This window comes from Mustela nivalis, assembly GCF_964662115.1.
Source record: "Mustela nivalis genome assembly, chromosome: 18".
In the NCBI taxonomy this organism is placed as follows: domain Eukaryota; kingdom Metazoa; phylum Chordata; class Mammalia; order Carnivora; family Mustelidae; genus Mustela; species Mustela nivalis.
Window position 1 is genome coordinate 1,236,175 of NC_139037.1, and position 20,732 is coordinate 1,256,906.

The 20,732-nt window shown below is 64.2% G+C and overlaps 2 protein-coding genes across 6 annotated transcripts in view; both read right to left on the bottom strand.

Moving 5' to 3' along the window:
• The window catches only part of ZFPM1 (zinc finger protein, FOG family member 1), a 72,622-nt gene extending 52,430 nt beyond the window's left edge, over window positions 1-20,192 (bottom strand). Inside the window, exon 1 of one of the 5 annotated variants that reach the window (XM_082711442.1) lies at window positions 20,174-20,192. Coding sequence is in view for 2 of the 5 variants with exons in the window: in XM_082711439.1 (XP_082567565.1) it covers window positions 10,507-10,546 (40 nt within the window). In the remaining 3 variants the exon portion in view is untranslated. Of the gene's footprint in view, window positions 1-10,506; window positions 10,911-11,212; window positions 11,315-20,173 lie in introns of those variants that run through there. The other 4 variants (XM_082711444.1, XM_082711443.1, XM_082711439.1 and 1 more) reach the window with 4 other exon arrangements.
• A 132-nt stretch (window positions 20,193-20,324) lies between these two features.
• Window positions 20,325-20,732, bottom strand: part of ZNF469 (zinc finger protein 469) — a 37,149-nt gene continuing 36,741 nt past the window's right edge. The window contains exon 4 of the mRNA XM_082711425.1: window positions 20,325-20,513. Within this exon, the coding sequence (XP_082567551.1) occupies window positions 20,470-20,513 (44 nt within the window). The 3' untranslated portion in view covers window positions 20,325-20,469. The remainder of the gene's footprint in view (window positions 20,514-20,732) is intronic.

Sequence of the window (20,732 nt, forward strand, 5' to 3'; positions counted from 1 at the left end):
GAGGAAACTGGCATCCAGGGACACTAAGTCACTTGCCCAGGCTACCCACCCAAGGGGCAGAATTTGAATCTTGGTCACCCCAGATTACGCTTGTCTTCCTCCCCGACGTATGCACACATTTTACTGGAAATAGCTGACTTCCTTTAGAATAATGAAACAAAACAAAACCCAAAAGACAGAAAGAAACCAATTTTATCACCAAAGGAACCTATTTTCTGGGGGCAGATGAAATGACCCCCAAGATAAGCAGGAGTGGGGTACCCCATCATCTCCTGACTTCAGACAGGTCTGCATGGTCCCAAGCGCTCCCTCACGCTCTGTGCCTGGGCCTTTCTCCCTAAGTGGAGGGAGCAGACGCCTTAGGGGAGGGGGCTGCGGCTACGACCACCGCCAGAACCTCCGGCTATGATGGAGACCCGGACCTTGCTTCCTTCTGTGCTGTGTGACCTTGGGTGAGTTGCTCAACCTCTCTGCCCCTCGAGTCCTCTTCTGAGAAGAAATGAGATCAGAGGTGGCGCCTTTCCAGGGCTGCTGGGACTCGACAGGGTATCACAAGTCAAGCCCAGGCCTGGCATACAGAAGGCGTTCAGTGAACCGAGCTACCAGCTGACGACGGCCACCATGAGGACTGCTGGGACCGTGGCATCCTAGATCACGTCGGAAACATTGCTGACTGTCCACTCAGGCCTCTTGCCTCTGGGATCACAGAGAAATGTCGTGTCTTGAGAGTCACTTATAAAAGAACTACAGGGAAGGGGAACATGACGTGCAAGGCCACACCTGGGGGGAGCCCCAGGCACACACGGGGGGGACGCGCCCCCCCCAGGCCTCGGCGTCCCCTCTGGCACCGCTGCGGGCGCCTGGCCCCCACGTGGCTGCCGCGCCTGTCCCTCAGCAGGGGGATTAGCCACACGCCGGGCCCTAATCGCTGCTAATCGCACCCGCCATCACTGCAGGATCTCGGATCAGCTGGAGGAGGCGGCTTTATCCAGACAGACGCAGAGATGGCACCGTCCGTCACAAGTGGCAGGGGGGCCGGCGGGCCAGGGAAGGTGGGGGGACGGAAGCCCCTCCCCATCGGAGCTCTGTGCAGTCCCTGCATCCGCTGGGCACGCACTGTGTGACCAGGTACGGGTCCGGGTTCCCCAGGGACAGCACAGACCCTGCCCTGGGTCCCAGTGGACGGAACTGAGGTGCACACACACCTGGAGTTAGAGCCCAGGCGGCCGGGGCAGACTCCCAGCTGTAGTGGGGCACCTTGAATCCTTGTCCCCCACGCCGTGTCCCCATGAGGTTCACCTCACAGGCCAGGGGACCCCTCCCTTCCAACGTGGCTCCTCCTCCCGCTGCTGCTGTTCTGAGTGGACGCCCAAGCCCTCCCCTCCCCGGCCGGGCCCCGGGATACTGCATCGGTACAGAGGCCTGTGAGGGGCAGGACAGACCACCGAGGTTCACGGCCAGCCCCGGGGGCCAGGAGAGGCTGGCGGGGACGGCCAAGGGCTCCCCCCAGGGCCCTCCCCACCCCCACCCTCCTCCCTACCTTCTTTTTCAAAAACATAATTTATCTGTGTATTATCAAGAAATCCAGACACTTTAATCAGTGAGCTATGAAGTCAGAATTTCCATTCTTATCTGCGAGAGGAGTGGAAACGGAGGAGATAGGCGGCGGGAACGGATCGCTGGTAGGGAATGTTAATGGGCGGAGAGGCTGGGCTATTGGCCACGGAGACGCCGTATCTCCCCCATTATCAAGGCCGTATCTCGCCAACCATCTCAGCGCGGTAATGGGGCCAGTTCAACTTTCCGAGTTATCACAGGAGCTGAAACCTGCGCCTGCCAGAGGCCCGGCCGGCAGACAGTTCCGGGAGGGCTGGAGTCCGGCGGGCAAAGCCAGGAGGGAGGGGGGACAGTTGGCCTGGCTGGGGCCCCTGAGGGCCCGGGTGCCCCCCTGACCATAAGACTTTCGGGAGTCTCTCTGTACTCTGGGAAAATGTTTGCTTTGGGCAGGGCCGGGCATGGGCATGAGGCACAGGAGGGGAAACTGAGGCAGGAAACTAGCTCAGGGTCCCAGGGGTCTTGGGCCTTCCTGAGCTGTGCCAGGCCCATGAAGGGACAGAGCGTGGTGGCGGGGAGAGGATAGGAACAGCATGCCCTCCTGCCAGGTGGCCCCTTCTTGGGCCTTTTCCAGGCTCTAAGCCCCAGGAGCCAGAAACCTCAGTGACAAAGCCAGCAGGGTGAAGACACCCTGTAGGTCCTGACCTGAGGCTTGGCTTCGTGGCCCCTTGGCCACCTGGGGTACACTCACTGCACCCCTCAAATGTGAAAGGGCCTCCCACTGCCCTCAGCCCTCCTGCATGGGACACCCCAACAGGCCATAAGTGGAACGCTTCTGTTCATTCAAAAGAAGAGACCCCAAGTCCACGCATTCCCACCCTGCGAGGACTGAGTGCTCAGAGGGGCATCTGAGCTGTGGGGCAAGAGTCTCCCCTGTGGCCCGGCCCCTGCACGGAGCTCCCCATCTGACTCCAAGGGCCCTAGGAACTGGCCCGGGTATAGACTTTGGGGTTGACCGGGGCTCTGGTTCCTCTCCTGCAGCTCGAGGGCAGGGCAGCAGCCACCTGGGCACAGAGCAGGGAAGGGACTCGCCCAAGGTCATACGGTCAGTGAGAAACAGCCTGCAGACCACAGCTGGACACTGCCCGGAACCGCAGGAGGGCCTCAGTTTCCTGGACTCGAGCACGAGTGCTGCGGGGCCAGCGGAAAGCCAGGAGCGCCCTTCTCCGGGGAACCACCGCCGCAGCCATCCTCTCGCCTCCCGGGGGCGGCGAGCTCGGGTGGCAGCTCCGGGGGCGGCCTCCACCTGAAAACCGGCGGAGACTCCGACTCCGTTCCCTCTGTGCACGGGGTTGGCCACTCAGCGCCCCTCAGCGGCAAGCCAGGAGAAGGGGGCTCAGTAAGTGCTCAGGGGACCTAGGCCCGGCAAACCCAGCTTCGCGGCAGGACGAGGGGGGCGGGGCACGGGGGCCCAGACAAGCTGGGTCTGCACGGTGGGGGAGGCCACGTGAAGTCCTGCGGCCGCCTGAGGCTCTGAGCCGAGGCCTTCTCTTGGGTCTCGGTCGTCCCAGCGCCTGATGCCTGGGCAGCCGCCAAGCCCTCCCCAGACGCTGAGAGAGCCCAGGACAGCCCCACCACTGCCCGCGAGGCCCTGTCCCCAGTAGAGGGTCCACTGCAGGATGGAGCCATGACCACCAGGCCCTAAACCCTCTTCCGCTCCTGCTCTCTGGGTCTGACTTGCAGAGGGTGGAGGCTTGATGGAGAAAAGGGACACTGAGGCAGGAGGCCTGTGACAGGTGCAGGCACCCAGGGTAGACCGGGAAAGCTGGCGGGCTTGAGACGGACACCAAGAAGAACTGGTGGGAAGCAGGCCCGGGGGACTGGGACTGAGAGGACAGACAACCCTCTGTGCTCTCCACTCGAATTGTCGCACAACCCCGCTGGCTCCGCACGCAGCTCTGAACCCAGCCACCTCCTACACCAGGTCCTAGCCTCCCCGCCCCGAGCTGTCGGAATCAATGCTCCACTTCATGGGGGAAACTGAGGCTTGGGGACTTGCCGGAGGTCTAGGAGCCCTCAGGGCCCAGCCTGGCGTCCTTATATAACATCCCGTCTTGCGAAGGTAAAGACTGAGCCTCGGGAAGGCAGGGCAACTCCTTTGTCTCTGCAGTCTTATCCTTGACCCCAGGATTCTGGCCTGTCCTTGGCTGCAGCCGCCCACAGGGAAGCTCCTGGAGGCACCCATGCTCAGAGCCCACACGGCGGCCATCTCCTCCTTCCCGGGAAGCAGCCTGCCTACGATTTCTGGGAGGCCTAGGACACAGACCCCCAGCCTTCTGTAGAGCCCCTCCTCAAACCTGTTTCTATACTGCTCATGTGCTGGCTGACCCTGGTGTAACCACCTACCCTCTGGTCCTCCACTTCTCTGTGTGGACAATGGGTTGAAAACCCCAACCTTAGCAGGCGTCCAGGAGAATCACAGGAGGCATGCCTGCAAAGCACTTAGCAGATGGGAGCTAGCAGCGGCTGGCTGTCTGGGTCTCTGTCTCCACTGCAGCGCCTGGACAGAAGGCTCCAGGAGCAAGCACCAGGGCTGGTCTGAGCTCTGCCCATGCTCGGGCTCCTGGAAGTGGAACCCCAGCACCCTCTCTCCTCTTCTACAGCCGGGGAAAGCCGGGCTCTGGGAGTGCACAGTCTCTGGTCTAGGGGAGGCAGACAGGAGGAACGGGAGGTGGAGGGGAGGGGCTGGCTTATCGCCCTCACCCGGCTCAGGCCCAAGGTCAGCTGCCACATTCCTGACCCAGCGGGGACACTGCCTTCCCCCAAACACGGGTCCTTGGGAGAGGGAGAAGGACGAGGGGCAGAGTGGGCTAGAGAGGTCCTGGGACAGGTGGCCTGAGCGGCAAGCCAGTGCACCCCAGAGAAGCTCTGCCCACCATCGGGGTCCACAGATCCAGCTTCCATCCTGCAGCCTTCAGCGCATCCCAGTCCCCCAGGGCCTCAGTGTTCTCACCTGTAAGATGGGTGAACCCATGATGCTGCCAGTCATAATGGCAGAGAGGGTGTGAGAGGGTGTGGGGTCGGCCCAGCCCGGGTGTGGCACATCAGGACACCCCGCCCACACCTCAGAAAGTGACACCTGAGGGCAGGAGCAGGGAGGCCAGAGACAGGACTCTGCTGCGTGAAGTGTCCAGTCCTCTAGGCTCCCGGCAAAATCTCAGTAGAGCAACAAGCAACGACCAAGGCAGCAGCATCCACCAAGGACGTGACCTTGGGACCATACTTCACGGCTGGCACTGGCGATCTCACACGAATCGCATAACGACCCCAGGAAGGAGGTGGTGCTATTAGGCTCTTGCTTCAAAAGTGGGAACTGAGATCCAAGAAGTCATTTGTCCTCAGGGTCACGGTGAGGTCAGGACCCAAGGCCAAGCAATGGCTCCTGTGCGGTGGCCTCCCACTCTGGAGATGAGGGCAGCCCAGGCCCGGAGCACAGAGCCTCTGCGCCCTGTGTAGGGACAGGGTGGGGATACAAGCCCCCGGGTCCCAGGAGATAGGGTCTCTGTCCTCCGTCCAGGGGTGCGTGGGAGCAAAATGTCATTGAGCAACAAACAGCCCAGGCTCCCGTCCTGAGCTGGGGTGCTGGCTGTGCTCCAAATTCTCATTAGGCACCTCGGCACAGCCACAGGAGAAGGCACCGTGTTATACCCATTCTGCAGGGGAGAAAACTGGCACTGGGAGCAAAAGACACTCGCTGAGGTCACTCAGCCAGGAAGGAGGGGAGGCAGGAGTGGCATTGTCTCAGACGATGTGAATTTCCCTGGGATTCTCAGCGCTGTGCTCAGGGACCAGCAATGTCATCATCCCTATTTTGCAGATGGGTAAACCGAGGCTCACTCGGGAGGGCCTTGCCCATAGTCCTACAACCATGTCACACTGTGTATTCATTAGGTCATTTATGTGACAGAGTTCTGGAAAGCCCACTATGTGGGGACAGGACAGATCCACTCCCAGGTAGCAGAGATCTGGGCTGCCTGTGCAAAGGCCCTGGGGCTAGGACTGAAACATGCCAGAGAGAAATCCTCCCCTCTCAGCTGGAGCACAGCGGGCCAGGAGGTCCATGTGGAGGTGAGCTCCGTGTGCAGGGGTTACTGGGCCCACTTCTGGAAGCCCGTGCTCCCCAGGCTACTCCGGCCAAATGGGGAGCAGCAGACAAGGTCCAGAGAGTAAACACATGGCTGTGGCCTCAGTTTCTCCTCCTGTGAAATGGGAACAGGGACCCTGGGGCAGCTCCAGGGGTATACTGGCTGGGTGGGCAGAAGCCGGAGTGCAGGCGCAGGCCCAGGCCCCTGCGCTTGGCGATACCAATCAGCGGGCCACAGCTGCCTCCAGGAGGAGGCCCGTCGATGGCAGATAGACCGGCTGGGACTATTATTCACGAGTCCGTCAAGCCCCAGGAACGTCTGGTTGGCATAGAAACAGAAGATAAGGGGTACAATTAATGGCATCACATTCCCTCCTCCTTTCTTCCCCAACTGACCCATTTAAATCCCTGGCGGGGCTGGTGCCATGCTGGGCTCCCAGTGACCTGCAGGGAGGGGCGGGCTGGGCAGGCCGGGCTCGGACAGGGCTCAGGCCCTCTGGCAAGGCCGGCTAGTCTCCCCAGGGAGCACCCCTGCGCAGCAGCGTCTCGGTAAGGAGGCCCTGGGAGATTCAGCCAGGGCTGGGCTAGAGAAGGACCCAGAGCAGCTCCGCTCCCAGAGGCCCATTTCACAGATGCAGAGAGTGAAGCCGGATCTGCCTGGGGGCGGACAGACAAGAGGAATGCTTGTCTGACAAGGTGATGCTCACAGGCACGCTGGTCCAGAGCTCCGGGAGGGCTGCCTGCATTCCAGCTCTGGCTCTGCCGCTTCTTTGGGGGAGAAACTTAAGCTCTGTTTCCCCAGATGGAAAAGTGGTAAGAATAAGACCTATGTGAAGTTAACATGTAACCTCAAGTGTTAGCTACAGTTAACGTCATTACTGTCTTGAGTAGGAAAGAGCGGTTCATCTTGCCTGAGGCCTGGGTGTGCAGGAAAACCAAGAGCCGTCTAGAGCCAGGGCAGAACCCAACCTCGGGGTGACGGGGGGCTCCAGGGTCCACCTGGAGCGTTCAAGTCTAGGTTCAGGTCTGGGGACGCATGGGCAAGGCCCTTCTGGCCTCCGGTCCTTTGTCCTCTGGGCTCACCATAAATCAGTCCCCGTGTTCCCAGGGCCAGCGAAGGACAGGACTTACGTCCCTGCTGACCCCGGGACGGCAGGCACCATCACACCTGTCTTTCACAGAGGGGAAACTGAGGCCGTGGAAGGCAAGTGAAATGCCCCTTGTTCTGCATCAGGACAAGCCAGGTGGCCAGGTCCCCCTCTCTCTTCACCCCTCTGCCATCCCAGTGAGGGGGCCCTGTGGGGCCAGGCCGACCCCCACATGCCTCCCGTACTTGGGAAGAGACTGTGCACAGCCTTGTGCAGACAATCCCTCTTACATTCCCGAATACTCGAGGAGAGACCACCTCTTCCTCCCCCCACCCCCACCCCGGGCCTCACCCAGCTCTCCAGCACCTGCCCTCACCAGAAGGCCCTGCCAGCCCTGCAGGCAAGTGCGGGGCTGCTGGAGAGAGTGCGGGTGACGGAGTGAATTAGTCATCCTGCGGCCACCAATACTTTGCTTAATCAAACTCGGAACGTGGGAGCACCACCCTCCCAGGAGAGGCAGTGGCTGATGGAGGGGGATGGGAGGGGCAGGTCCCCAGCTTCTGCTGGAAGCCCCCCACCCGGCTGGCCTGGGTTTCTACTGGGTATCTAACTCATGGTCCCCAAGGGGCCTCCCCCTGCCAAGAGGTCCCCTTGACAACACCAGTCGGACCTGCCAGCATTTTTCAGAAGGGGGAAACTGAGGCCTGGCCCCACCCGCCTCACCTCGTCACCGTGGCGCCCCTTCCCTGGCGTCCCTTGTCTCTGAGCCCTTCACACCCCTGCCGACAGCCAGGAATCACCATCCCACTTCTCAGAGTTGGAAACTGAGCCTGCCCATTGTCCAAGGTCCCGCCTCGGGGGCCTACTGCTGACCTGGCTGGAGGTACCCCCTTCTGGGACGTATCTCGGACTGGACTTCCACCTATGATCCCCACTTAAGACATGGCTGGGACCCAGGACATGCATACAGCAAGTGCTCAATAAAGATTCTGCAGGTCTTCCATCCTGATCTGGGAGACCAGCTGCGAAGACCCTCAGCACACTAGCCCCCGCCCCAAACTTAGCCTGGGAAACAGAATCCACCTTGATTTTTTTTTTCAAAAAAACTCCAAGGAGACTACACTGAGAACCTGCCAGGAACGCACAGCACCTTTCAAGGGGGAAAACACGCTCTGGTGCTGGAGGTGACAAACCCCACCTTGGGCTATCTCACACCATCTCGTAGGACTCGCGGGTGACCCCTCCCCTCCCCCCCGCAGCTCGGGGCCAGCGCGGAGTCACTTTCCTTTCATTCTGATGGACTGTACCACCCGCAGGGAGGATCAACTTCTTGGCAATTAAGCATGTTTGGGAAGAAAACTCGACAACACGACCCGTCCCAGACGCCTGCTCCCCCTGCCCCCGCCCTGGCCCGGGTCCGAGGCCCCCACTCCTCCAGCCACGACTCCCCCACGCTGTTGTTGCCTCGAACCCGGCCGGGCCTGGTGGCCATAGATAAGGCCTCTTATCGCTCTTGGCGATCGCCATCCGGCCGACCAGCCCTGCGCTTATCGGAGCTCACATCGACCCGGGCGGGAGGAAGGCTCCGCGGGCCGGGGGTCCCGAGCTGGGCTCTCCCCCGCGCTCCCAGCCAGCTCGGCCCAGCCTATCGTTTCGGCCATCTGGCCGGCCAAGGCCGCGCTCCTGCCTCGCCCTCCCCCGCTCCCACGTTTGAAGTTAATAAATGGAAGCGCCTATCGCCTCCGCCATCGGTGGCGCGCCTTATCAGCCCGGCACATCTATCTCCGCGCGGAACAAAAGGCGCACAGAGGCGCGGGCAGCTGCGCCCCGGCTCTGGTGAGGGCGCAGGGGGCGGTGGCCCCAAGCGCCCGGCCCCCTTCCCTCCACACCCGCGGCCTGGTCGCAGGTGAGGCTAGCGCGGCGGGCGCACAGCTGCGAGGGCCGCACGCACCGCCGCGGGCAGAGGGAGGGCGGGCGGGCGCCGCCGCTTGGTGACAATCAGCGCTCGCATCTTAACGCGCCAAGATCTGCCAGAGGGAGGAGGCGCCCGGGGGTGCCGCAGGGAGGGTGCCCGGTGCCGCCTGCCGCGCCCCCACCCCTGCCCGGATCCTGGCCGCGCAGAGGGCCAGCAGCGGGGGTCTTCTGCGTGCCTGATGCGGTTCCTGTCCCCAAGGCGCACCGCTCGGCCGACCCTGTGGGCCCGGGCGCTCGCCCTGCTCGAGGCCTTATCGGCGCTGTTGATCGGTTCCCAGCCTGAGATCTCCCTGCCCGCGCTATCTGTGTTTCTCATCACGCTGAAACACATACACACACGCACACACGAGAACAGACCGAACAGAGGCGCACAGGGGAGGAGGGGAAAAAGAAACCAGAGAATGAGCGCAGATCGGGACCTGTGGGTGGTTTTAATACTTAAGTTGACTTGATAGAAGGAGACTTTCGGAAAACAGGTCCCGCTTGCGCACTGAGGGAGTGGGTTACGGGAACCCAGATTCATGCTTGCTTTCCCCCTGTCTAGGACCTGGGGGGTAGACACTTCCCCCTGGCGCGCGCACATGGGATCCTGGGGAAGTGGTCGTGTGGGCAGCCCGGGTGCCTGGGGCTGGGCAGAGGGCTGCAGGCTTCCCCTCGTCGCTTCCCATCCTGCCTGGGAGGTGCGACCCCCGGAGGAACCCCCGTACTCCGGCCCCGGGCGAGAGGCGCGAAGTTACTGGCGTGGGGTGGGGAGCGGCGCTTCCTGTGCGCGCGCGCTCTCGCTCCCCGCGCAGTCCAGCGGCCCGGAGTGCGCGGCGCTTTATCACTGGGCATTGGCAGTATGAACTCAGCGGCCGCGAGGGCCCCTGGGGAGGGGCTCGCGGGCCGGAATAGGCGACAAACTTGGGACACGCGCAGAGGCGACCGTGACCTGGGGCCGAGTCCCCGGAAGCCCCCCTTCCCTGACTTGGAGTAGCTCCTCGCTTGAGGGGGTGGGTGTTGCCCGGCTGAGGCTACACGTGCGGCCTTGGCCGGGACAGAGAGTAAGGTCGGACCTCCAGGAGGCTGTCCTCAGGCCGGGAAGGCTGGAGTTTGGGACCCCGGCGACAGGACGCGGGAGTCCGAGCGGCTGGAGCCGAGCGCACGGACTGCCGTGGCCGCCCCCGCCCCCACCTCCCAGCCACGCGGCTCTTGGGCGGGCAGGAGAGCCGGTGGGCGCGGGCCGGTCCCCGCCGCTTGGTCGAGCGTTTGCACGCGGCCCGGGTGCCCCCTCTCCCTCCCAGGTCTCTCTGTTTCTCCCTCTAGATACAAAGCCTGGGAGAGTCAACCGCGCGGCGAGATAAGATCACAATTTCAGCCCGTCCCGACAGAGCGATCTTATCAGGATGGGACTTGCAGAATGGAATATTTTAAACTTTATCGGAGCCCAGATCGGGGCCGCCTTATCGCCGCACCATCTCGGGGATGCGGGGGAGGGGCAGGACGCGAGGGGGCCGCGCCCCCAGCCGCCCCGCTCCCGGGCCCCCCGCGCGGACACCCCTCCCGGCCGGACCCCGGGTGCCCGAGCCGAGACGCGGGGGCCCGGCCGGCCGGCGGAGATTAGATTACCGCGCGCTTGGCGCACAGCGCGGGGGGCGCGGCGCGGGGTGAAGGTCGCGGGCGCCGCGAGCGCAGCCGGCCGGCCGTGCGGGGGCGCGCCGGTGCGGGCCGCCGGGGGTCGGGGCGGGCGGGCAAAGTTTGACTCACGCTTTATCTGCCGGGGGTTGCTCTGTTTCCTCCTGGACATGTCTCCGACGCCGCGCGCCCTCCCGGCGGCCGCCTCTAGCCCCTGGCGGGCGGCGGCGGGCGGCGGGGGCGCGGCGGGGCCGCGGGGCGGCTCATGCCCCCGGCCCCCGGGCTCCGCGGCCGCCCCGGCCCGCGCCCCCGCCCGCCGCGCCTGGCCGGGAGCCGCAGCGGAGGCCGGAGGCAAGGCCCTGCGCTGCGGGCGCGCCGACCGCCGGGGGCGGCGGGCGGCGGGCTGCTGCCGGCTCCTCCGCTCCCGCGCAGCCGCCGCCGCCGCCGCCGCCGCCGCCGCCGCCGCCGCTCGGCTTTTCTCAATGGAACCCGCGGGCAGCGCGCGGCTAACCGGGCGGCCTCGGCCGGGGCTCTCCCGGCTGGCTGGCGGGCGGGCCGGCACGGCGGGGGCGGGGCCTGCACGGCGGGGGCGGGGCCTGCGTGTCTCCGGCGCCGCGCCTCCGGCCCGCCCCCGCCGCGCTGACCCCTCCCCCGAGGCCCCGCCCCCCGCCCCGCGAGCCCGCCCCCGGGCGGACTCTCGTTCGCTGCAGTCTCGGCCCCGCCCCTGTCGCCCTGGCCCCGCCCCCGGTCTGCACGGCTCTGGCCCCGCCCCCGGCCCCGGGCAGACCTCTGGCTTCGGCTCCTCCTTCGGCCCCGAAGCTTTGTTCCCAGGCCTTACCCTGACTCAGCGACGTATTCTTTCCCGCCGCCCAGCGGCACCGGGTCCGGCCGAGCCTCGGGTCGCTCTGGACCCTCCCCCTCGGCGCTAGCTCCGCCCCCAAGCCTGACCCCGCGAGGCTCTGCTCACCCCCCCTCGCCCCGCCCCAGGCTCCTCTTGGCCCCGCCCCCAGGCCCTCGGCCCCGCCCAGGACCCCTGCGCTCCCCTCCAGCTCCCTCCGCCGGCGGGACGCGTACAGTAAGGGTCCGCTCAGGAAGCCCGAGGCCTTGACGCCCCCCAGTGTCTTGGGCCAGATTTGGGGTGTGGAAGCGGCTGCGGCCGGGTGGGGACTTCCGTCCGAGACCGAGGTGGAAGCAGCATTTCTGGGGTCCACGGCCTCCGGCGGCTGCGACCCCCAAGGTCCCCAGGGACCTCAGGTCCTCCTCCTTTGGGCTCCCGTCTGGCTGGAAGTCGGGGAGGGTGCGGAAGCCAGCAGGCTGTCCCTGCCGCCTGCGCAGCAGCTTCCCCCCTACCCCGGGCACTGCCCCTGGGCCGGGCGGGACTCCCCAGGGCGCCCCTGCTGGAGGCCCCGGGGAGAGGCCCCTCTGCGGGCTGAGCGGACACTCGCATCGCCTCCCAGCCTGGAACAGGGCCAGTGCTGTCTGTTCTAGCCCTGGAAATGGACCTTGTCTCTCCTGTCTTTTGGGTCATGTTCATAGGATCCCAGAGGCCCCCCATTTTCCAGGGCAGCTCAAATCACACGGCATGAGGAGCTGTGCCCCCAAGTTGAACTGTATTCTTTTAATAGTCTTAGCCTGCACGTAGTTGGTAACTGCTGCCTCTGCCCCATACTCAGAAGAAATAAGGGGTGAGTGAGGCCCAGGGGCCAAGCAGAAGACCTTTGCAGAGACACCTGGGTGGCCGCTGGGACGGCAGGGAGTCCTCACAGAGGCGGGCTGCAGGCTGTGCACTGTGTCTGTGAGGCATGCTCCTTCGTTTGACCCCTGTTACCTATGCCCCTGCCCCGTGGAAGAGGAGAGGGATTACCCCTGCAGCCTGGGCACTCTCCCCCACACCGCCCCTGCTCAAGGGGCCTCTGGGCAGGAGAGTGGCAGGCAGGGCAGGAGGCTGAGATCCCCCGAGGTCTGCCCATCCACCACAGGACGGATGGGGACCCTGAGGCCAGGCAGCCAAGACACTGGCCCAGGGTGATGTGGCTCACAGTGCTTCCTGCTCCCCGCCCTGCGCCAGGGCAGGGGCAACCTTCCTACAGCTGCCTGGTGCTGTAGCCGCCTCTGGGGAGATGGGGGCCCACAGGTGGCTGGTCCCCTCAGCCCAGAGCTCCTACAGTATTTGTCACCTGAATGGGGCGCCTCACCTGTCCGCGCTTTCCGTTGGGCCTTGCCTTTTCTCCCAAAGCTGGGCCCCATTACAGGATGGGGACCTGGGGGGTGGGAGGAGTTCCAGAGGAGGGGGCCGGGAGGCTCCATACACAGCAGGCGGCATCGGGCAGGTGCCGCGGGAGTGGCTGGGGCCCTGCACTGAGGAGGCCTTGGAGGGTCTGGGGAGAGAGCCCCGCCCCATCACCTCTGCCTGTCTAGGCTGCGGAAGGTAGCAGTCAGTGCGGCTCCCCGCTTCCCATCACAGATTATAGACCCGAGGCTCCAAGCGGAAGGACACACCCAGCTCTCCCAGTGCCTTAGAGGCAGGGGTGGGTCAGGAACCGAGCCTGGGGACCAGCACCGATGACTACTGGGGGGGGGGTGGCTAGTACAAAACGAAAACATAGGGCTTCCTGTTTGAAAATTAGGACCTTCAGGGCAGCCAAAGAGCGCGTTTAAACCAAGTGTGGGGCCTTCCCAAGGGCGGGACCCCACACGCCTGCAGGGGTCACACAACCAACCCTGAAGCACTGGAGAGTCTGACCCAGACAGAGCTGTCACCGGAGCACTCTCCTCCTGAGCTTTGCCCCTATCTGCTGGGGGATACCCTATGGCCCCAGAAGTTGAAACCACAGCCTTGCTTAGGACGGGTGGCACTACCATAGGACCTCGCTGGCACAGGCTTCCACCCCTCGGGGGAGGTCTGCTCCTCAGGAATGAGGAGCAAGGAACACTGTCCGGAGGAAGGTCTGTGTGAGCCCAGAGGAGGCATAGCCGCTCCTGCCTGGGGAGTTTGGGGTAGGCAGCCTGGACAAGGTGACATCCAAGGGCAGCTTGGCAGGGGCCCCCATCAGGTGGGAGAAGCAGGGTGTGGGGTGGCCGAGAGTGTCCACCTCCATTCCCCACGCACCGCCTGCTGCGAGTCTGTTTCCACCCGCCCCTGCGTGTGTGCGAGGAGCGCCAGGAATGCCATCCCGAAGCCCCTGGTGGGGTGAACGGAGTTCTGTTCGGCCCGCATGTAGGGCTGTCAGTTCCCGTCGTGGAGCTGGGCTGTCCCGCTGCAGCCTGGCTGTTCCCCGCTCCCGGGATCAGAGCTTTGGGCAGCTGCCCGCCAGGGTCGCAAGGCTCCGCGGAGGTCTCCCGGGCATGGCTTTGACTGGGTGCCGGCTCCAGGGACGACGTCACCATCACCTTTGTGAGCCCTTCCTTTGGGCCGGTTCCCTCCCCACGTCCTCGTGCTCCGCTCTGAGGTTAGGACGTCAGAGTCAGTGCCTCAGAAAGCAGCTGAGCTGGACCCGGGACATGGAAGCCTTGCTTTTAAGCACCGGGAGGGTCTGGTGGTGCTGAGGAAGATGCGGAGGCTCAGAGTGGTCCCACAGCTCAGACGAGGTCGGGCCGGGGTGCAGCCCCAGGCAGCTGAGCTCCAGCACCCACGTGGTGAGGCCAGGCCTGGGAGCAAGGGGAACTGGCCCCAAATCCTGGCTCTGCCATTTTTAAGGGTGTGACCCCAACCACGTCCTTAACCAATCCTGTCCTTGGTTTCCTCATATGTAAGTGGGGCTGGGGGTGTGACCCCTCAGGGCTCCTCTGGCCTTGCCATCCTGGTCTACCTCTGCCCTCTGACCTGTGTGCTGGCTGGCTGTGGGCATGCGCTGTGCTGCCCCACTGCCCACGAGGGCTGCCCCAGGTGGGGCAGATGCTGGGGGTGGGGAAGGGGCGCCCACGTGCCAGGTTTTAGGCTGGTTTCCGGGCTATGACCAAGGGAGCCATAGCATGTTCTAGAGACTTTAGGTGGCCCTTGAAGGATGAAGAGGACGCTTCTGGAGGAGGGGCGGGTGCGGAGGCGGGGGAAGCCTGGGGCCGAGCTGACGGGGGTGCATGTCCGGAGGCCAGGCCAGAGGGCCTTCTTTCTGAGACACTGCCCTCCCCGTGCCCAGAATGTCACCTCCTCACAGCCGTGAGATGTGCCCTGGTACTGTGCCACCATCCCCCCGCCCCCAGTTCCAGGCCCCTCCCTGCCCACCCTGCAGGTCCCCCACAGCCACTACTGCCCTTCCTGTGGACTGAAGCCAGTGGGACCTTCCCAGCAGCCACGTGTCATAGTCTCGGGCTCAGCTCTGCCCCATTCTACCTTCTCCTCGGAAACTCCTCGCCTGTCCTGTGGCCACAGGGCCCTTGCACAAGCTGTTTCTGCTGCCGGCTGCACCCTCCTCAGGGAAGTCCCTCACTGCTCCCAGACAAGATCGGGCTCTTGTCTCTGCTGCAGCTCGCAGGCCTGGTGTCTCTTCTGTCCACTCAGAGCGCCGTCAGCTTACACCCGCTGCTCAGCGCGGGCTTCCCTGGTGCGGGGGCAGGACTGCCTGCTCATGATGGCATTCTGAAGAAGGGACTGTTAGAATTCCCATTTGTTGGAAGAGTAAACTAAGGCTCAGAAGAGTGAAGTAAGCCAGTTGCCCAAGGCTGCACAACAGGTGTGTGGCTGAGCCACATCCTCTCTTGGGAATCCACACGCTCTGTTCCAGAGCGGACGCTGGTGGCCGTGCTGGAGGAAGAGGGATCCGGGCTCCATCTGTGGCCCCAGGCCCAGCCTCGCTCCACCCCCACCGGTCTGCCGGAGGCCCTGGAGCTGCTGGCAGCCGCGGAGGCCCGTCCTGACATTCATCAACACTGGCTCTGTGAAGGGTTTAATTAACTTCCTGTTGCAATGGGGGGATAATGAGTTTTAAGCACCACGTGACTCCGTAAGGAGGTCAAACGGCAGCGAGGATGTCAAAATAAATTAAGTTAGGAATCAGGAGGCCGCCTGCGGGAGGGGCAGGGGAGGAGCCCAGACAGCTCTGGTGACAACGAGGTGCTGCCCGGGCCACCCTTGGCGGCTGGCTGGGTGGGCGTGGTGGTGGGGGGCCCAGGCTGCTGCCTCCGTGGCCCCCCTTGCGGGGCTGGGGGTGGTTCTGGCCGTGCGCCGGCAGCTGGGGACCCCATCTGACCTCTGGGATCCCTGAGGGACAGAGAGAGCTCGGCTGGGACCACACGGACCGGCCCTTTCTCCCTCCACCCCCAGGGAGTCCTCTGTGCGGCCAGCATCTCAGGCATCCCGGGACAGGACAAGACGTCTGCAGACGGTCCTTGGGGCTTAGTGAGAGCCACCCTTCCATGCAACTGCTCACGTGTGGCCACTTACCCTGCAAGCCAAGGCAGTGTCGGGCGCAGACAGGAAATATTATCTAGATATTTCCCAGTCTCTGGGAGTTGGGGTCACGTGACGTCACCAGATAGGAAACCTTGGCGTCCCCGCTGGCCTCCTGCCTTTCTTTCTCCTTCTCTTCCTGCTGCTTCCTGCCTCCCCTCCTGCCCTCCGCCCTTCCTCCCACCCCGAACACATAGGGACCCCCTCACTGAGGCAGCGCAGGGACAACTGCGGACCACACACACACACACAGGGTGCCACTTGGGGTCTGGCGGGAGCAGGACTGTGGCCATGGCGGAGGAGTGGGCCATGGGACACGTGGCAGGGTGACCTGTGCTATAAATAAAGCAGGGAGGGGGGTGGGGCACCGTGCTGGGTCTGGGAGCCACCAAGAGGAGGTGCTGGCGGGACAAAGGCCAAGGCCAGGGGAGACGGTGGCGAGAGGGTCCAGGCAGCGCCAGGGGACCCGGCTGGGTCCAGGGGGCCATGATTCTTAGCCTCGGACGCAGCCACTGATGGTCAGGGCTGCAGAATGTTTTGGTGATTCCTGTGCCCGCTGATGGCTCGGGGAGCTGAGCTCCAGAGAGAAGGGGCTCCAGCCCCACCGGGGGCCCTACTGTCCCTTCATACTCCCGGTGCGGCACAGCACACGGCCCCAGAGATCGGCCTAGGGGTCTCTCGGCAGCAAACTGAGCTGCGGTTTGTCCAAGCCCACCAAACCCCGGGCCTCTGGAACCCCATGGCCTGCCCCACTCTACGCCTGGGGCTCCAGGTGAGGGGGCGCTGCCCTGTGGGAAAGGGGCCATGGCTTTGGGTGCCCAGGCCCGGAGCGGCTGGGAAGGAGAGACGGCTACAAGGGGGCTCATTGTGTCACTCCTGGGGCTACAATCCGGCAGGGGGACGTGGGGCCCTGAAGGCAGGTTCCCAGGAAGTGCGCTGCCTACTGCCTGCCCACTGGATGGACAGAGACACGGGGCCAGGGGGACACGGCTTCAGGGCTGGAGCTCCAGAGCCCATATGTGGCCCATTCATAGGGAACACGGGCAGGACCCAAGGGCCCCCAAGTCCCAGCCTCCGTGGGGGGTGCTTCGAGGAGCCCCGACGCTGGGGAGCACCGCAGAGGGCAAGCATCCGATCCTTCTCCAGAGGCTCTTTGCTCCTGTCTCTGGGGGTCCGTTTTGGTCCCGAGTCTTGCCACTGTGTGAGTGTGGCCGTCTATACACTTTCCCCAGGAGGCGGGATTCTACCCCAGAAGCTTGGGAAAACCACCATATTTTCTGGGAGGGGGGCATTGAGCTGATATGCCGTGGGACGCCTGGGGCTGGGCCTGGAGGAGGCGGCCGGGGCACATCTGCTCCTACCACCAGCTTCCCTCCCTCCAGGGGCCAGGCCATGGGCGGCCGCCCTGACCCTCTGTGTCCCCGGGCTCTCCGTGCATCTGCACTCCCTTACCTGGTCCCAGGAACCATCTCTCCTACCCTGTCTCTGACTGGTGGGGCCGAGGGATCATTGGGGTCAGGTTTTGGGCCTCGTATAGGATACGACTGAACAATACACGCATTTATTGGCCTTGTTGCTAAGACACGGTATCCCCGGGGCCACCGGCCTGCCTCAGGGCAGCTCCAGAGGGACCCGCAGTTACAGGGCTTCCTAGAGGGCTGACAAGCCAGGCCTGAGGGGGCCCAGGGATCTGTGGTCCTGGTATGGAGCCCATGCCCGGGTGCCCCCGACCCACTCCCCATCTTTGGATGGCACAGGGTGCTCTGGGACACGTGCACGGGGCCGTCAAGAGGGCTAGGTCCCCAGACCGGAGCAATGTGTCACTCACCTTGCACAAAGTCTGGGCGAGGTGGTGTGTTTGCCGTGTTTGGGTCTGTGGGCCCCAGGGTCGGCCCGGGTGACGCTGTACAGTACGTGTGTGTCTCTGAGCCTGTCGATGAGGTCGGGGTGCCTGCGTGCTGGTCCCGTTGGCTTGTGGGAGCTGGCGGGCACTGTGCCCTCGGGCCTCAGCAGCTGAGCCTTGGGCATCGCGGAGCCGGGCCAATGCTGCCACCTGCCGGCCAGGCGGGCATGGCCGCTCGGATCTGTGGTCTGGGGCGGGGCCTGCGACTTCCCTCCTTTTCCCAGGGGCTGAGATGCTGCTGGTTCCCCCTCTGCCCCAGGTGTGGTCGAACAGAGGTGCCCAGCACTGCGGACCCCACTGCGCCCCAGGGGTCTGCACCCCAAATCACCAGACGGCCATTGTCAAACACAGCTCAGACTCATGTCATCCCAGCCAGAATCCAACCCTATGTCCCTCTGTGTCTCCCTTTCTGAGGCCCTGCTACAGAGACCTCCAAGGAGACCAAAGCCCCCAGCTCCCCACAGAATCGGTCGGGAAGCCCCCAAGGGCAACACACAGTAGGCATGTCCACATGAGAGGGGTGGCCCGGGCCCTGGGAGGGCTTGGCCTGAGCAGGAGCGCCTGGGAAGGCTGTTCCTGGCCGAGCAAGGTGAGCAGAGGTGGTGGGACCCCACGATGGCTTCACCTGTGCGTCCCCCTCCCCGGGGGTCCCCTCCCCTCCCCTGCACATACCTTGGGGGACGGCTCTGAGTGCCCCTCGCGCCCTAGGGTCAGAGGCAGGACAGCATGGCTGCCTGACTTTGGACAGCCCTGCTTCCTCTCTAGGCACACTTGTCCTGGACGCCGGGGTCTCCGAGGCGTGTCTTCAGCACATGGTGGGCCCCAGGGTCTGAGCCTGCGGCGGGTGCTCTCTCCCGCTTTGACCCTTCCAACCGCCTCTGCCGCCATCCCGAGACCCTGGACTGAGCCGCGCTGGCAAGTTCCCGACACTCTGCCTCCCCGGCTCCCATGCCCCAGGTCAGGTTCCCCGCCGCGTCCACGGACCCGGAGGAGCTGGAGGGACTGCTTGGCTGCTCGGGTGCAGCTCTGCAGGGACAGAGGCGTCCACGGAAGCCAAGGCTCTCTGGGCCAGGCCCCGGGGCTCGCGTGGGGGGCGGGGGGGCAGGGGGCGGCGAGAGGACAGGCGGAGGCTCTCTGGGAAAATACTGAGGATATATTTGACAGGACGTGTTCACCATGATTCTCACAGAACAACCTCAGAGTCCCGTGTCTCATTCATCAGCAATAAAGGCGTTCTGAGCACACGCAGCACCTTTGAGAAAGTCAATTTGGGCCTATTTGGTCTCTTTCAAAATATCAAAATAAAAACTTTTGACACACACATTGCACCCAAGGTAAAAAAGTGAAAAAAAAAACCACAACAACAACACAACAAACCAACAGAACGACGCAAACCACAAACCTCAGAAATACCTAAGGACAGAAGGAAACCTCGCCCACCCTCCTGCCCCGTGGAAGACAGGACATGTGCGGCCACCCCTGGGTCATGTCAGTGCACGAGAGGCCTCCAGGGTCAGGCCACAGGGCCATGCCCCGGCCTGCAGTGCCCCACTTGGCTGCTCCGACCGTGGACCGCCACCCTGGGGCTGGGGCCAGCCAGTGGCCGGGGGAGCTAGTGAAGGACTTGTCGGGGCCGCCGGTGTCCGTGGGCAGTGTCCCCAGCTGGTCTCCCCGCCCAATGCTCCAGGTGAAACGCGCCAAGGAAGCCTGAATTCACATTACGACACAAAATAGCACCAGAAATTCAGAGTAAAATAGCTGATACTTGCAGCGGAGAGCTCCTTGTGGGAGGAAGTCTCTAGAAAGGCATCCGCAGAGGCCGGGGGCTGGGGAGGGAGAGCGGGCGGCGGGAGCTGGTTGGTGAGCAGCTTTTCTCTGTGTTCCTGATGGGAACTCGATCCCCAGGGATCAAGGTGCGCTAGAGATCGGCGTTTCCGTGAGCAGCACGGACGGCACGGACGGCCGCCGTCGCCACTCGGCGGCCAGAGCATCCTGGCGAGCCCTGGGAAACTGGGCCCCACGAACAGCTCTTCCAGAGGACAGCCCTGCCCCCGCATGTGGCTTCTAAGCCCTCCAGCAACAGCAGCAAGACTAAGGGGACCTGCCGTGACCTGACTGCAGGCGGCCTCGGCTCACTTCCCTGCCAGATGACATGGTGGGGGGGCGTGCAAACCGTCGGGTGAGTCTGCGGAGTTCTGCGCCTGGGCAACGGGGCGCACAGGGTGGGGGGCGGGGTTGGCTCTCTCTTCGAGTTCTTGGTCCCGAGAAAAGAGCTACATGGTCTCCAAGGGGCTCACCCTCACCTTCCATCCAGAAAGGCACTGCTGTCCACCCAGGCCCCGCTCAGAGTATCACAGTCTCGGCCCTAAGGCCGGATGCCGAGTGCTTGTGCAAAGTCAGGTGGACCGCCACGCGGCCCCCGTCGGACGCCCTCAGAGGACTGAGGCCCATCAGCACAGATAGGAGCCCCCAGTGCTGGACTGTTCCGAGCACTGCTCCCAGGTACTCACTCACGGCCGTGAACTACTCTGGAGGGTCCTTCTTTAACGGGATCTTGAAGCTGGTCAGTCTCTGCCCGAAGAGCTGGCTGAGGAGGTCGTTCTGGGAGGCGGCGGTCCGGCAGGCACGGCGGTCGGCTGGTTCAGCACCGTGGACAGCTCTGTCCCTCTTCGGGGGTCTCTGCAGGGGTCTCCCCTGGGGGCAGGCTTTGCCCTGTCCCTCCTTGCTGCGTCTGCAGTCCCCATGGGTGTGTCCGGGGCCCGCCTGCCGTTGCTCTGACGGCTGGGGTGGCATCGGGCTGCTCTGGTTACTGGGCCTGGCCTTGGTGGGAAGCACACGGCTGGGCGTCGCCTGTTTACGGGGGGCCCGGGGGCGCTTGTCAGGGACCAAGTGGGCTCTCCCCAAGCTCCCCACACTCTCACTCCTGCTTGGCCCTGGGGCCCGGCCCTTCCTCTTCTTCTCGCTGACCTCCCCATCCTCCCTGGTGCCCAGGCTCCCTCGGGAACCCTGGTCACCGGCTTCCCTTGGCCCCTTGGGAGAACTTCTGGCTCGAGGAGGGTGCTTGTCTGG